Consider the following 16,857-nt stretch of genomic DNA (forward strand, 5'->3'; position numbering starts at 1 on the left):
TGTGGACACCTTTCTACAGCAAGAGGCAAAACCTGCCATTTGCAGGTGGGATTTAACTCAATCTGCGGGTCTACGCTTTATAGCCAACCAGCACATATTAAACTGTATTTATTATATTTCGAGAACAGATTAGAAGTGTTTTTTTAATGACGAGGCGGGGTTTCGACCGAGAGGCGGTCTTTCCCACATACGGGGGGGGAGGGCTCTGTCTGACAGGAGGAAGGAGGCCACTGGCAGCAGGAGCCAACCTTCAGAAGCCGGTTGTTCCGTTGACACTTCCTTCACGAAGACGGGGGAATCTGACTAATGGCCAACAAAGGGATGAATCTCTGCAACGTGTGCTGCCTGCTGCTCTACGTGACAACGGCGGTGCTCGCAGGGTAGGTGCCGGTTTGTGCTCGGACACAGCGGGGAAACTGAATCAGCAGCTGGTACACATGTTCCACTGTGATTGGTCCAGACCAGACTTACATGTGCGGAGTGGACCCCGGCTGGTTGACACGCTCAGCTAATTTGCTAAAAGAAAAACGCTTCAGTTTTTACTGTTCTGTAGCTCAGTATTCACATTTAAGATTATAACCGCCATGTTTTGGCTAAGTAGCTAGCTTCGGCTGCCAGGAGCTAGTCTTCATCCCAGTGTAACTAACCCGGCTCTTCTCCTTTGACTTTAGCTAGCTTATGCCCTTTTACGTCCAGAACTAGCTTGAGCATGATCACAGTTTTATTTTCTCTCACGTATAAAGGAAATACGCGGATCATTTGTGGGGCATTTTAAACGCCACATGACAGCAGCGGCTCCGACTACATCATTCGGCGGACTTCTTTTTCAAAATGTAAACAAGCGTGGGCTTAAAAAGTGGACTCGCGTTGTGGCGCCCAGTGCACAGTTCACTAATAATTGGTCAAACTCTGTTATCTGTCTCTTTCTCTCAGCCGAGATTTCTATAAGATCTTGGGAGTGAGTAAAACCGCGTCCATTAGGGACATCAAGAAGGCCTACAGAAAGCTGGCTCTCCAGTTACACCCCGACAGAAACCAGGACGACCCAAAAGCCCAAGACAAGTTTGCAGACTTGGGTGCAGCTTATGAGGTGAGTGCTTGAACCATGTGACGGCTGATGGACATCACCTATTTGTAATTGAAAATAGTGCTGTGTTTATGTAACGGGAAAGTAATATTTCAATGAATTGTGGGCGGAAGTGCCTGAAACGTCTTTTGTACGCTGGCTATTTGGTTGTTGTTGGGAACGGTACGTGCGCTGCAATTGGTGGACAAGACCGTGTGGCCTCTTCTGATTGGCTGCTACGTAGCCCAGCTGGCATTCGGAAAAGTCAGACGCGATTAATGGATTCGGATAATCTCTGCAGGTGTTTTCCAGATCAGCTTTGAGGAACACAAACCTAAGTAGAACTGCATATTCTACAAGTACTAAAAACAAAACCCTGTGAACGTGATACCGACGACAAGACTGAATGTTTAAGTTCAGTCCTAATTTGTTCCTGTTTTTACTGTATTTATTAAAATTTTTTTAAAAAAATCAGTTAATGTTATTTATATTTTTTTGTTTTCATTTAGCTAAAATTGGCCATATTATCTCCAGTATTATTAATTAAAATCTCTGAGCCTCTGTACAAGTTATATCTGGACCTTTTAAGATTAGTGTTTTTAATTGATGAATCCTTCCATCCTTTTATCTTTATCCATTTACAAATTACCACTGTTTCCAGACTGTTGGAAATCCGAGTAAAAACAAAGCAGAACCTGGCGCTTGTGTATTTGTAGGTTCTGTCAGATGAGGAGAAGCGGAAACAATATGATGCATATGGAGAAGATGGACTCAAGGAGGGTCACCACAGCTCACACAACGACATCTTCTCCAGGTTGGTTTCTTTTTAGCTCAGGTGGTTTTGTTCGGGAACGAAAGCCAATAGGATACTGTGTAACTACATATGCAGCTAAATGTGTTTTGTAAGCTCAAGATGAAGAACTGCTTCAGACACAATATAATCGATGTCACATTTGCCCAGATTCAAGAGACGGCATAACTATTGTAATCCACATTCATGTTTTTTCACATTTAAAAGCAGAAATGTCTGGGAAAATGACCAAAACAAACATTATCTGTAAATATTCGATCAGGGACTGCATATGACTGCAGTCTTAAGCTGGTTTCACATAAGAACTCTGGAAAATGTTAGCAGAATTCAGCCTTGCACGTTGTTCGGAGTGGCGTTTCAGACATGCAAAACGCAGCGGGAGATCGCCCCAGTAAGGACCATCCTCGGACGTGAAAGTCCGCTCCATTTCAATGCGTGATCAACGCGCACATGAGGCCTGATAGAAGACTCAAGCTGGTCGAAACAGTGTTTTGTGTGCAGCACATTGCAGCTGTGCATGTAATAAAAAGGTTCTATCACTGGACCACAAGAGCACTTACTCACTTTTATTGCTCCCGACCATTCGGAACAAACTCACGCACATAACACAGACATTGCACTAAGGGGATCGAAGGATAAATCCAGATAATGTTGGTAGCATCTCACTTGGACATTTGTGTTCACACATTCACCCACAACTAAAAAAAAAATAAAAAATCAGTATAATGTCAAAATTCCAGTGCATGTCTGAAAGTACAATCACACTCACTTTAATCCATCTGCACACGTGTCACTATGTAACAAAACAGAAATAAATCATGACTTAATTGTATTCCAGGAAGGTCTTGCTGAACTAGAATCTTAGGGATTAGGCTATTGCCATGGACGTGGTCTTAAAACTATTAAATGAGCTGTTTAAAAATTGATTGGATATTTATCTGATCGCAGAATAAACTGCCAATAAGCTGTTTTTTCTTTAAATCCCTCCACTGATACCACTGCTCCTCGTGCTGTCCTCCGTTTGTAGCTTCTTTGGTGACTTTGGCTTCATGTTCGGAGGCAACCGGCAGCAACAGGACAGAAACATCCCGAGAGGAAATGACATAGTGCTAGATCTGGAGGTCACGCTCGAAGAGGTGTACTCTGGGAACTTCGTGGAGGTACAGACAGAAATGCTGCTCTCCAAATTAGTTTACTCCCCACCAGTTCACTTGTAAGTTATTTATTATTAACTTTTAATTTGCTGTGTCACACAGGTTGTGCGTAATAAGCCTGTAGCCAAAGAAGCTCCTGGCAAGAGGAAATGTAACTGCAGACAGGAGATGAGGACGACGCAGCTTGGACCAGGCCGCTTCCAGATGACTCAGGAGATGGTGTGCGATGAGTGTCCCAACGTAAAGTAAGTCATCCAGCAAAGTCGGAAACATATCTTACATTACAGCCCCGTTGCATAGTCTCCAAAGATGACACCACAGGTCTGTGTGTCAGTATGGCTTGTAGCACAGTGCACATATGTTCTTAGGACATGTGTTCCATCTGGGATCAAGGAAAGTCAGCTTGCACATGCAAACAAACATCTGCAAGTACTGGACTTAAAAACAAAGCAACAACAAAAAAAAGCAGAAGGCGTCAGGTCAAAGATCTCTGAATATGTTTTGTGTGTGTGTGTGTGTGTGTGTGTGTGTGTGTGTGTTCCCTTTGTATTTGGGTGGATTGGGTCTCATGCTGAGGACTTCATACTGAATACATTATTTTTTGTAGTTTCAGAAACAGGTCTCATTGGATGAAAAATTATGAACAGACTCTATGTAATTAGTTTTATTCTTGGATCTGTTTCTAAATCCCAACATTTGGATGCTTGAACCTCTTATCTATTTCAATCTGAGCGAAACAGCACAGTAGTTCACAGATGTCTTGTGGTGTGTGAAGCTTTGAGACTTGACTCAGAGGGGAATAAAAGATTTTGAGTCTAACCAAGGAGAGAGATTCTCTCCGTAACGAATCATACAACAAGCACAACGACACGTAAAACATCAAGCACTTTAAATGGTTAAAATGATATAGAAAACGTGTAGATGAGATTTTTGGATATTAACAGCTAAAAGTGAGGAACATTAGTGGTGCAATGTGTTGTGTGTAGCGTTTCCTTCACGGAAATCATTATCACATTCCTCTCATGATCTGACGCAGATTCCCCCTGAGTCTCGATGATTAGATTTCATAGGCAACTTGAACACATTTGCAAGAAACAGAAAAAGGAATTTTATTTATTTATTTTTTTAAATCACATCACTCCATCACTAATGTCTCTCCACTGGTTGCCCATACACACTAGAGCAGATTTATTTATTATATAAATATATTTTTGGATCAAGGACTCAGCCTGACCTATAAAGTCCCACTCGTCTCTGGGGGGGCAGCTCTATTCACAACAACCAGACGATCTCCTCTGCTTCTGAGCATCTTCACATTTTAGTTTCCTGAGACTCTGGAAACCTTTTAATGCCTTTTCTAAACTAAGTGTTGTACACAGAATGAATATATATTAATATACAAAAATAGGAATGACAGCCCACCCACCCATCCCCACCTGGATACCATTTACTTTGTTTACACTGGTTTATTCTCAGCTGTCTAAAGGTGGAATCATGTCAGCTGGACTTTCACCTTGGTTGGAAATGTCTCACTACTCATCCAAGCAGATTCATCAGTCTAAGGGAAAGTTGGCTAGGGGACCCAGTCATATCCTCCAGAGTAGGGCTCCTTTCTCACTGGGCCTGAATGGCCTTCATAGGTGGACAATAGGGGAGGTAGGAACAGGGCGGAACCATGGGGATGTTATGTTTCCGACTGAATGCCCTTAACCCTGCTTGCATGAGTAGCGAAACCTTTCCAACTCTGAAGAAAGTCAAGTTGACATGATTCAACCTTCGTATAACCAAATCTGGATGACTAAACCTAAACTAAACCTTTACCGAGTTATCTCTGTTGTGTCTGTGTTGCTCGGTTTATTCTGCTGTTTTATGATCCACTTTAACTACATTTGTACTACAGTCAGTGTCACTAACTGGTGTAATAAGTAATTAAGGTATTTATGTTTAAGTTGACTTTTACACATTCACTGTGTTCCTAACTGAACTGTATCACACACTTACAGTAGATATAAATGACACACTAAAATAAATTTAATAACATAACACGCACTCTGTATGGTTCCTTCCCCACCACAGGCTGGTAAATGAGGAGAAAACCTTGGAGGTAGAAATTGAGCAGGGGGTGAGGGATGAAATGGAGTACCCGTTCATAGGAGAGGGTAAGTTGACGGTTCATGAACCCCCCCCCCCCCTAAAGTTTGTATGTAAATGTATATCACCTGTTGTTAAGGCCTTGTTTGTGACCACAGGGGAGCCTCACATCGATGGGGAGCCTGGAGATCTGCGCTTCCGCATCAAAGTGTTAAAGTATGAAGAAGCTTTTTTTGTTTTTTTTACTGTCAAATTCTGTGTCTTTGGTTTGCGACCAATACTGAGTGATGGTACAGACCAGTGACACACAGAAATGTGACGTGGGGATGTTTTTCTCTGTAGACATCCTGTGTTTGAACGCAGAGGAGACGACCTGTACACCAACGTCACCATCTCTCTGGTGGAGGCGCTGGTCGGCTTCGAGATGGACATTATTCATCTGGACGGACACAAGGTTCCACGTTTTTACAGAGCTGTCCCAGCATGGGGCAGTTTTCATAACTCGAGCTAATAAACGTTCAGATTTGCATCGTTTGCATCTGCCTTTCCTTCTCCTGTCAGGTCCACGTAGTGAGAGACAAAATCACCAAACCCGGAGCTCGAATGTGGAAGAAAGGAGAAGGCCTGCCAAATTTTGACAACATCAATATCAGAGGTTCCCTCATTATCACCTTCGATGTGGAGTTTCCTCAGACGCAGCTCGATGAACAGCAGAGAGACGGTGAGAATAAAGCAGGAGCTGTACTATTCAAGGCATCCTGGGAGAAGGGGCCACAGTTGGTCTGTGAATTTAGGATGACGGCTCTTAATTTAGGAGACAGGTGGCTGAGAGTGGGAGTGAGAGGTGGGTAAATGGCTGGTTTTATCATCTGCTGTGGGGTGGGTGTAGTCCATCACAATCCTGTGCCCAGTTCTTATGGGCGACTGGATTTTCAGTGCAAAAAGGTCGGATGTCTAAAGTCAGTTCAGCTCTGCATAAAAACCAAATCTTTTCCTATTTTGTGTGACTTCAAAAGAAGAGTCTGCAAAGCTTTTATTTCTGAGGAGTTTGTAAGGATGCTGCTGAAAAATCAGATTTTGGTCGATTTGTCATCTCAATCAAAGGACTGACAAAGAAACTGATTTCCTTAGTTAGAAGATATGAGATGGAGCTCGGGTCGTCTGGAGAGTTGTAATTGTTATTGTTAAATGAAAAAAATGAAACCGTAAGGGCCCTTTTCTATAAGAAGGACCGTTGTTTGAGCACCAGACGTGAGCAGGCCTGTCCAAAGGCCTCTGAAGTCTTTGATGCTAACAGTTTTTGCTCTGTTGTTGCAGGTATTCGCAGTCTCCTGAAGCAGGGGTCTGTACAGAAGGTTTACAATGGACTACAAGGATACTAACGCCAACAGACACAGCCTGGACTGAGATATCTAACACACACACACACACACACACACACACACACACACACACACACACACACACACACACACACACACACACACACACACACACACACACCTCTTCAGTCAATAGGAACGTGCTCCCTAATTCTGGCCAGGGTGTATTTATTTTTTCAGATTGTTCTCAGGACAGCTTGAATCCAATTACTTTTTAATGTTTGTACATTTTGACAGCAGTGGCACAAATGTGATTGAGAGGCTTTTTTTTTTTTTCCCCACATTATACTGTAATGTTTGATCATTTAAAAAATATAATTCACACATCTGAAGTGTCAACACTCAGCCATCACATCTACCTGAGGATGACCTTCTCTCGAACTGGACACCCCCCCCTTCCTACTTCTGAACAGTTTCAACCACTTGCAAGACCCGAAGTTTGTTAATTTGGTCCTTTTTTCTGTTTTGTTTTAAATGAGTTTAATGAATGTACCTCCAACTTTTGCTCTGGTCAGTTTCCTGTTCAATAATACTTTGTAAATAGGGAAGAACAAAGCTCATCTGATTGTGTTCTAGTTTTCCTAATTTATATTGTCTCTTACTTAACATCTGACACCTTGTGATGGGAGAAACACTTTACCATGACAAGAGTTGACCTCTTTGGTTAAACAGTGAAGTTTAATTAGTTATGGTCCAGTCCCCTACAAGGGATTTCAGCTCATGAAGCATCAGCATCCCTGTTGGATTTCATTCATGATGTGGTTTTAGAATTTCCTTCTTCTCTGTGATGCTGCCTCCCAGTTTGTGTCATAGCCTTAAATGTGAATTATTTGGCCATTTTTACTGAGCGTCTTTGGGGAAAATGTACTTTTAACTGACAAAATAAAAGATTTGTACAAAAAACAAACAAGAAAAATTAATAAAAAAAAAAAAAAAAAAAAAAACTAATTCTGATGACATGTCATACCCAAATTCACCAGTAGGTGACGCCAGAGTCCAGTCAAAGCATGTTAAGACTGAACACAGAATTCATGAAGCAGCAGCGAGTGTAGCTACAGGCCTCTCAAACCCTGAATTTAGCCTGTCTGGTGTCCTGTGGTTCTGAAGAGGTTGGGGTTGGAGTCTAATACCAAGGAAGGACGTGGAGTCTGTTTCCTCATATGCGTCTCTCTTTACCTTAATCGGAGTTTAACCAAATCCTAGCCAGCTGTTTCACGTTGCCTAACCTGACCCCAACCACAACTCTGTCTGCACCCAGCTATCGGGCACTGAAGTTTGCCATTTAACTGGAGGACATTGATAGCAAAAAATATGTGTAATGTGTTTTGGGAAACTGATTTCTAATAAACTTTAGCATTTATAGCACTTTACAAAATGATTAACAGTAAAATAAATACAATTTAAACACAAAACATGAAACGAAAGTCGGTGAAAATCTGCTTTGTAAGTGTGGGATACTGAATGAAGACACCCAGTTTGCAGCTCTTCAGTCACACTTTCCCACAATTAACCGTATGAAATTTGAAAGAAACATGACACTAGACTGACACAGGCCACATCCAGTAGTTTTCTTCATAATACTGCTGTACTGAGTAGGTAGACTTCCTCACATACCTACTCAGTATATAAGAGCAATAGTTCTAAAGCTCAAATCTAATGGAAGGTTTTAGCCTATGAAACCCATCATTTTAGGCTCCAGAGTTGGAGCAGAACTATGAAGAAAACTACTGGATCTGGCCTGTGTCACTCTAGCATCATGTTTCTTTCTTCTTCTTAGGATTAATTGATTGACAGCCCCCACATCCATCCATGTTTCTCTCCACCAACTACAGAGGTAAGCATCCGACTAAACCTTAAAAGCTCCTCTGTGAAATACGACAACAATTAGCTAAAAGGTGCTAAAACGCGGCGGAAGGGCAAACTAATGCCCAGGACCCTGTTTGCAGGCAAAGATGGTGATTTGATGATTAGATTTTTGTATTAATATTACACTGAAACACTCCAGTAGTGTAGAAGTACCTCTAAATTCTAGAGTACATTACTTGAGTAGATGTACTTTGATGACTGCTGAGCACCAGATAAGTGGGAGCTAATGAGTAGTTGGTAAATACTCTGAAACATTTGGTTTCATAAAGACTAAGTAGCTCACAGAGTGTGTGTGTGTGTGTGTGTGTGTGTGTGTGTGTGTGTGTGTGCGTGGTCCGACGACCCCCAAATCACCCCGAACCTCCCCCCCACCCACTGGTTTTATTTCTGCCTGTTTAACTGCCATCGGAACTCAAGTTGATCAGTGTCACAAACATCAGGCTCGACACTCTGTCCCCAGGCCCGACGCACACGCCCACACCTTGTGGGTGGAGGGTTGTCATTGGAGTCTGTCTGCATGGGTGGGGTAGGGGATGTCCACAAAAACATATTCACGACAGTTAGTTTATAGTGTGGTCAATGGTGTACACATCTGCCCACCAGTGTTCATGAGTGGGTTAGTGAGTGTGTGTGTGTGTGTGTGTGTGTGTGTGTGTGTGCAACCCGATCTCCCACAGTAGAATCTGCATGTGTGCATACTGCGAGTACAATATGAGTGTGTGTATCTGTGTGTGGCCAGTCTGTGTGTATAATGAACTCCCACAGAGATAGCAGGGCTGCGGTAAAGGGAGTTTCCTCCCCGGCCCACCACACATCCCTTAGTCATTTTCAGACCCGAAGAGGCTCCGGAGAGAAGAGAAGCTTTGTGATGCGGCTCCAGATAAAACCTCTCACTGTTTACCTCGCTGATAAATGCTCTGGTTATTACAGCCCACTGACATTCAGGGCTTTGAAGGCCACAGCACGCAGAGCTACAGCCTGAGCCTGACCTCTCGCTTTTTCTGAGGTGTCAATGGAGAATAATAATGGACAATGAATCTGTCCATAACGGTTAAACATGTCAAATGCTGTGTGTCTTTGGTCATTTTGCATCTTTTTGTCGCACCTTTGTTTCTGGTAGTTGTTATGCATCTTTTGTTTTGTGTGTCTTTGTAGCCATTTTGTGTCTCCTTGTTTTAATTTATCACATTTCTGTTGCAATTTCTCTGTCGCTGGTGTTAATGCATGTTTCTCTGTAGTTGCAGATACTTTTGTTGCAAGTTTGTGTCTCTTGCTAGTTGTTGTTGTTTTTGTGTCTGTTTGTGGCTCTATTGTGAGTTTGTAGCCTCCATCGTCAGTGTATTTGTTGAATGCGTGTATTACACGGCGAACAGCATTTTTCAGCATGTCAGGATTCACCACCTGTACAAAAACCACTTCTGTGCTTTTACCATAGGCGTCAGACACACGGTGCCCGGTGGGAAACGTTACAGGCTGACTGTGTGTGACCTTTGTGCGAGATGTGCTTCCGAGAAGAGAAGACTGAGTGAGTTATGTTGGGGATTTACCAATCGTCCACAAATAACCTTTTAACCACTTGTAACTACAAACTGTAGAGCACATGAGGGCAGCATTGCCTCTTCAATCACATCCCTCCCTACTGTAAATCACTTTTTATTACTAGGGACACTAAGCAGAGGTCTGGACAGTTTGTATGTATGGGTGCAGTGTGTGTGTGTGTGTGTGTGTGCGTGCACACAAGTGCCTGCACTTGCCAGTTGTTAATGCAGATAAGCTTAGGGATCACGCTTGACCCTGAGTGTAATGACTTGTAAGCGTAGCTGCAGGGTTAAGTGAGGCACAGGCTAAAGGAGGGTTAATTGAGCAATCTGAGTGTGTGTGTGTGTGTGTGTGTGTGTGTGGTGGCGGCGCCAATGGCTGTTTTGGCCTTCTGTGACTCGGCAGTGTGCTCGGTTAATGGTGCCTGACCTGTCAGACCCAGCGTTTGTACGGAGTATCGAACCCTGAAGACACCAGAGAATTAGTAAGAGCCCGACAAAAAAATGTTTCAGTTGTTTCCCTTAAATGATTGATGCATAAAACATGAATTGATAATATGTATGAATACACATCTCAAGCTTTGCAGCCATTTGATGCCACAAGTGTTGGTTCTGTTCTTAATGGGAACTTTCACTGATGGGGGGAGGGACCTTTACTTTTCCTTTAAAGCTTAAGGGCAGAATCCAAAAATGCAATTCGAGTCAATAATTTCTTCCAAAATGTACATGAGAACTGTCAAGGCAGAGCCCTCTGGTGACCAATTGCTCACATTGGTTCCGTGGCCACAATATGTGAAGTTATTTACTGAGATTCTTTTTTTTTTTTTTTTGCCTCTTTCCCAGTTTGATTATGTCATAAACATTTAAAAATGTATTTTTCTTCCCTTACAAATTATCAGATTTATCTACACCTCAGCTGATCCTACACACTATTAAAACTAGAGCGGTGACAATATGCTATTTTATTAAACTGGAGCTCTTTGATAGAGATTCAACATTTGGAATGTCATCTATGACAAAGCTGCGACAAAGCTGAACACGTCTGAGTTGCGCGGGGCAGCAGCGAAGAGGATTTTTTAGCAGACAACCAATGTGTGTGTAGTTAACACCACGCACATGCCAAGGCCACTGAAGACACAGAGGGAGAGAGGGGCGAGGAGATGGTGGTGGTGGTGGTGGGGGGGACTCTGCCTGAAATAAGAAATGTTGAAGGACAAAGCCTACAATTTGTGGGATCTGAGCATAAAGCAAACAAAGGGCAGCTTTTGTAAGGAATAATGCATGTCAGCCGTATCCTTATTCCGCCACAACTTTGAACACTGCTGGGGACGTCCACTGCTCCACTGTGTATGCCGTGTTGCTATATTAAAGCCAGTCACCTCAAAGGGAAAAGCCTCAACTATTCAACAATTGAACGGTGGGGTTCTCATTATGGCCGGTGTGGGCAGGAAAATGTGGCTTTGGAGGTTTTCAGTTCGGCGACTTAAAGCCCTCCTGTTAGCTGGGACGAGCTGCTGTTTATCCCAGTGTCTTTGTGGGGGCTAAACATAGTCAGCTGTCATTATGGATCTCACTCTCTCCCCTCTTGTGCCTCTGTCTCTTTCTAACTAACATTTATTTATTTCTCCCCCAAAATTTTGTTCGTCTAATGACCCGTGTTGTGTTGTTGTGTTTGAAGGGGACTGATGGCCGTCTCCGGGTCTCCCACATCCTGGGGAAGAGAAGGGGTGGCTGGGACCGAGGAGGGCGAGCGCAGGACAAACAGTTCTGCAGACCACCTATATGGATGAAAGCCGCAATGTGTACGCACGGCATTCCATAGGCAACATTAAGCTGACGAGGCAGCGCCGTGGATCCCGTGGATGTAGGATACAGCCGTCTGTATGTATGTACATGTCCTGCAGTAATCCTTCATAAAAGAAGCACCTTCACAGTTGTCCTTTACAAAAGCATTTTTATTCAGCCCATCAGGAGCTCGAATGGTTGGCAGAGCCGATTCCTAGCGGTTCCAGGGCCACATGAATAGGGTCGTATTAGAAGAACTGTATGCACAGCGTATGAAATGATGTAAATATGTATTAGCGGGCGTGGAGGGAGGGGGGGTCAGAGAAGACTGCGAGCGGGGTGAAAGCGGTCTTTGTGTTTAGAGCAGAGCCCTCTGGTGGACCCTCCCCTTGGCGCGGGGTTGCCCAGGCTCTGTGGTGGCGGATCACAGTTAATAACTGTGCGGTGGGCTGTCAGAGGCACTTAGGCTGATGCTGGGCAGGCAGGGCCAGGCTGGGCCCACATACACAGCCGGCTCTGCCTCCAGAGCCTGGACCGAAGCAGGCAAGGAGAGAGAGAGAAGCTGAACAGAGAGAGGCCGGAGAAGATGGGGACGTGAAAAACAAATAGGAACATTACAGAAAAACACGTTTCTTTTTTTTTTTTTGCAAGGTCCCACAGGCATGAAGAGGGTAAATACCTGGGACGAGGCCAGAGTTTCCTGCCGGAGCTCAGGTGTCTTTGTCTAATGCTCAGTCCAAGGTGCAGTTTAAAGGATCAATCCGCCCTTTTTTTGTCAAAAAAAAAAGAGTGTCAGAGCACCACGCACATGCCAATAACTCCGCGGTCGCTGTAATTGTTTGCTGTTGTAAGCGATGGCCGACAAAATCCACAATCCTTGTTTTGTAGACAAAATTCCGAAATGCGGTCATCAGTCTGAGGGGACTGAATCAAGGAATCTGCCAAATGTATGCTGATTTCTGGTTGAAAAAAAAAAAAATCTGTTTGTGCTGCAGCTCAACACGAATTCCCAGTCAGTGGAAAGACACAGAAGGAATGTGGTGCTAAACAGACTGCACAATGGGAGGGTGTCCAAATATACAATATTAACTTACAGTAAGTAATTCAAACTTCTGAGGTACAATATTAGCTTTGGCTGAATTTCTGGTGTTTGCACAAAAGAGGAAGGAAGGGATCATTTCAGGGCCAATGTGAACAACTACAACAACCCAAACATCTCATTTTAATGCATACGAGCAGGTGAAAAACTGTGACACCATCTTTGAATCAACGAGGAGGAAACACGCTCGGTCGTCCCCCCCCCCCTACTCAATGCTTCACAACACTCCAGTCAAGCTCATCTCCAATCATGGCCTCCAAACAAAGTACCTCCACAAACCTTATCTGATCCCCCGCTTGTAAAGCTCGTACTCCAAACGAGGCACCGTCACGGGAATCGACCAATGGAGACGCGACTTAACCTGAGTGGCGTTCTATCCCCATGCCAAACAAAACTGCTCCGTCCGTCTGTGAACTCCAAAGTCCAGCTCATCCCTGTTGACTAGATTAGATAACCCGGTTTTAAAGGCATGGAGACTGTTTGCTCAGTGACTCCTCTCTGCCCTAATAGTATCTGATCTAATGGGAGATTGCAGGCTGCTTGTTGACAGTGGAGACCCACACAGCGTCATGGCAATGGCCAAACAGCACAGGGAAACAAAGCAGGGCTGAGCTTTAGTACCTGTAATTACTGGATAAATATCAGCTTCTTTGCTTAAAACCGGCAGCAATAAATATTATATGCTGCCTTAATTACAGCTATTATATTGTCTGTATTGCTTAAATATGAAAAAAGTTCATGGAGACTGGAACGAAGGAGGTTGCTATATTTGTTTTGGTTCACTGAGTCATTAATGACATACGTAAAGTCTAAAAAGAAAAAAGTCCCACACGCCCAAGAACAGACATTAGGGGCGAACAATAAAAAACAAAGTGACCAAAAACGCGAAATATTAAAAACATAATCCAAAGTCTGAAGTGAGACATCAAGTGAGGATAAATACACAAAGTGACAACAAACTGACGAAAATGACACAAAACTTTCAATACAAAACTAAAATAACCACAAAGACTCAAAATGATCCAACAATTCTAAAGTCTGTCACTGCAAATGGAAAACAAATGATTATTGTGGTTCGTGTCTGAGCTTGTGAGAGACTCGGCCTTTAGCGGAGGATTTATCAGATTTGTGAGTTGTTTGGTCAAGTGGAGGAAAAGTTACACCCCGGATATTTTCATCTTTCAAACACACCTATGAGCATTGTCCCCACTTTAATTCATTTACACTTATGCATCAGGGGTAACGCACATCAATTCACATCAAAAAAGATCATTTTCCCAGAGCAGACTGATGTCAAATTTTATTGAGTAGCGTTTTTTTCAACCCCAATTTTTAAAAAGTTGGGACCATAAAAACAGAAAGCAATGATTTGCAAATCTCATCAACCCATATTTTATTCACAATAGGACACAAACAACTTGACAGATGTTGAAAGTGAGATATTTTACCATTTCATGGAAAATATTCTAATTTTGAATTTGATGGCAGCAACACATCTCAAAACAGTTGGAACAGAAGCAACAAAAAGCTGGAAAAGTAATTCCCACACATCAAAAACAAATATTGCAGCATTGCAGCAACTAATTAGGTTAATTTCCAACACGTCACTAACATGACTGTGTATAAAAGAGACATTTCAGAGAGACAGAGCCTCTCGATTGTAAAGATCTGCAGAGGTTCACAATCTGTGACAAACTGTGTGTAATAATTGTTGAACAATTTCAGAAAAATGTTCCTCAATGTAAAATTGCAAAGACTTTGAACATTCCACCATCTACAGTACATAATATGATCAAAAGATTCCGAGAGTCAAGAGGGATCTCTGTGCACAAGGGACGAGGCTGGATGCACGTAATCTCCTGGCAGCACTGCATTAAAAACTGGAACACTTCCAGAAACCACTGTCTGTGAACACAGGTCACTGTTCAATCCACAAATGTAAGTTAAAGCTGTATCATGCAAAGAAGAAGCCAGATGTGAACGCGATCCAGAAATGTGTTCTCTGGGCCAAATCTCGTTTCAAATGGTCTGAGACAAAATGGAAAAGTGTTCTGTGGTCAGATTAATCAAAATTTTCAAATTGTTTTTGGAAACCATGGACGTTGTGTCCCGTGGACTAAAGTAGAGAGGGACCATCCAGCTTGTTATCAGCACACAGTTTAAAAGCCTGCATCTCTGATGGTGTGGAGGTGCATTAGTACCTATGATGTGAGCAGCCTACACATCTGGAAAGACACCGTCAATGCTGAAAAGGACATAGAGGTTTTAGAGCAACATATGCTCCCATCCAGACAAAGTCTCTTTCAGGGAAGACCCTGCACATTTCAGCAAGACAATGCTAAACCACATGCTGCATCCATCACAACAGCATGACTTTGCAGGAGAAGAGTCCCGGTGCTGAACTGTCATGACTGCAGTCCAGACCTTTCACCAATAGAAACCATTTGGTGCATCATAAAACAAAAAATCCGGCAACAAAGACCCAGAACTGTTGAGCAGCTAGAATCCTGCACCAGACAAAAATTGGACAACATTCCTGTCCTAAAACTCCAACAACTGGTCTCCTCTCTTCGCAGACGTTTACAGATAGATGTTAAAAGAAGAGCGGATGCTGCACCATGGTCAACATCAACCCGTTTAAATAATTTTGAGATGTGTTGCTGCCATCAAATTTAAAATGAGCGAAAAATTTCCATGAAAAGGTAAAATCTCTCAGTTTCACCACCTGATAACTTCAGGGGTTTAATTCAATTTAATATAATTTTAGTTTTATTTTACTTTATTTAAATGTTTTTTATTTAGACTTTCAATGGTGTAAACTGGTGTCACGACAGGTGAGAGCTTTCACACTTCTTCAAATTAAACTATTATTTAATTATTATTATTAATAAAACTATGATTCCATCTGGCTGACATACCACACAAAACAAAGTTAACACCAACATGAAAATCTATTTATTTCTTTGTAACAGCAAAGGAAAACACTGAGCACAGATAAAAGAGGAAAAGTACCAAAAAGTACCATCCACCCTGAACGATGTCATTTCCGCCAATTTCTCGAATGTCTCATCAAATCAGTGTGAATGTTACTGCTGATGTTATGTTTCGGCTTTAGTTTTACTTTCTTTTTAAACAAGGCTTTTCAGTTTAGTTTTATGTGTTATAGTAAACGTAAGTTTAAAATGTCCGTTTGTCGATGTAGACAAGCAGATTCTAGTCTTTATGCTTAGCTAGCCTAGCTAACTGCTAGCTGTAGCTCAATTTTCCAGTCCCACCAGGAATTTGCAATCTTGCGATCACAACGATTATTTCAACCCTGTGAATTCAGCACAACTTTGGAGTTTAAAACATAAAAAACACTGCAACGTGCAGAACTCATCTTTTTAAAAAAGCTGTTGTAAAATCAGACGATTTAAGCCGCAGAAATGACAAAAAATTCCGTAGCGCTCCGATGGATACATACACTATGGATGCTTCTATTAACACTACAGTGGACACACGGACATGTTGCTTACTGCTTCACTACAAAACGTGGCAACACATCAGTTAGACACATTTCTTTGATTGAACAAAAAGTGAAAACAAAAAAAAAGCATCTGCCACTGCTTCACACGAGGATGAAATTATCGTTAAATATTTTACTTTACTTTCCTACATGGAAAGTACAATTGGGCCTTATGACTCCAAATATTCGACCTCCGTTAAGCTCAGTTTTTGGTCTCCTCCAACTGCCGAAGGAAATCAGCGGCCGAATGCTCCGCTGTGTTCACCATGTGGACCGTTTGTTGAGCAGCTACAGAACCGCGGGCCTATTTCAAAGCTTTTCCTCTGAAAACAAGTGGGTGAAAACGAGGTAAAAAGCCTTAAATCCCCAAAAAGGGTTGAGCTGAAAGACATCAAAACACTCTTCTGTGTTGACGGAAAACAGCAGAGTCGGTCAGTAATTCTCTGTGGCTTCATTACTACTTCCAACACTTTTCACACACACACAGTCATGTGATCCATTGTTGATCTAGTGAAATATTGATTACAGCCTCTTTAAATTAAATGAGTCTGTAGTGGCGA

The 16,857-nt window shown here is 42.5% G+C and overlaps 1 protein-coding gene across 1 annotated transcript; it reads left to right on the plus strand.

The window, feature by feature from the left end:
* The first annotated feature begins 196 nt into the window (after positions 1-196).
* dnajb11 (DnaJ heat shock protein family (Hsp40) member B11) lies at positions 197-7,448 on the plus strand. The gene is made up of 10 exons (XM_067515643.1): positions 197-380; positions 934-1,090; positions 1,783-1,880; positions 2,905-3,037; positions 3,134-3,276; positions 5,108-5,190; positions 5,281-5,338; positions 5,465-5,576; positions 5,684-5,843; positions 6,440-7,448. Exons 1-10 carry the CDS (start codon positions 307-309, stop codon positions 6,502-6,504), a joined length of 1,083 nt encoding a protein of 360 aa, XP_067371744.1. The 5' UTR covers positions 197-306; the 3' UTR covers positions 6,505-7,448.
* Positions 7,449-16,857: the final 9,409 nt, after the last annotated feature.

This window comes from Channa argus, chromosome 9, assembly GCF_033026475.1.
Source record: "Channa argus isolate prfri chromosome 9, Channa argus male v1.0, whole genome shotgun sequence".
Taxonomy (NCBI): Eukaryota; Metazoa; Chordata; class Actinopteri; order Anabantiformes; family Channidae; genus Channa; species Channa argus.

Bases quoted from the DNA above. Each gene is read 5' to 3' on its own strand.
- dnajb11 (XM_067515643.1), top strand. From the start codon at position 307: ATGGCCAACAAAGGGATGAATCTCTGCAACGTGTGCTGCCTGCTGCTC. The intron at 381-933 runs GTAGGTGCCGGT...TCTTTCTCTCAG, and splicing joins ACAACGGCGGTGCTCGCAGG to CCGAGATTTCTATAAGATCT. The intron at 5,339-5,464 runs GTATGAAGAAGC...TTTTCTCTGTAG, and splicing joins TTCCGCATCAAAGTGTTAAA to ACATCCTGTGTTTGAACGCA.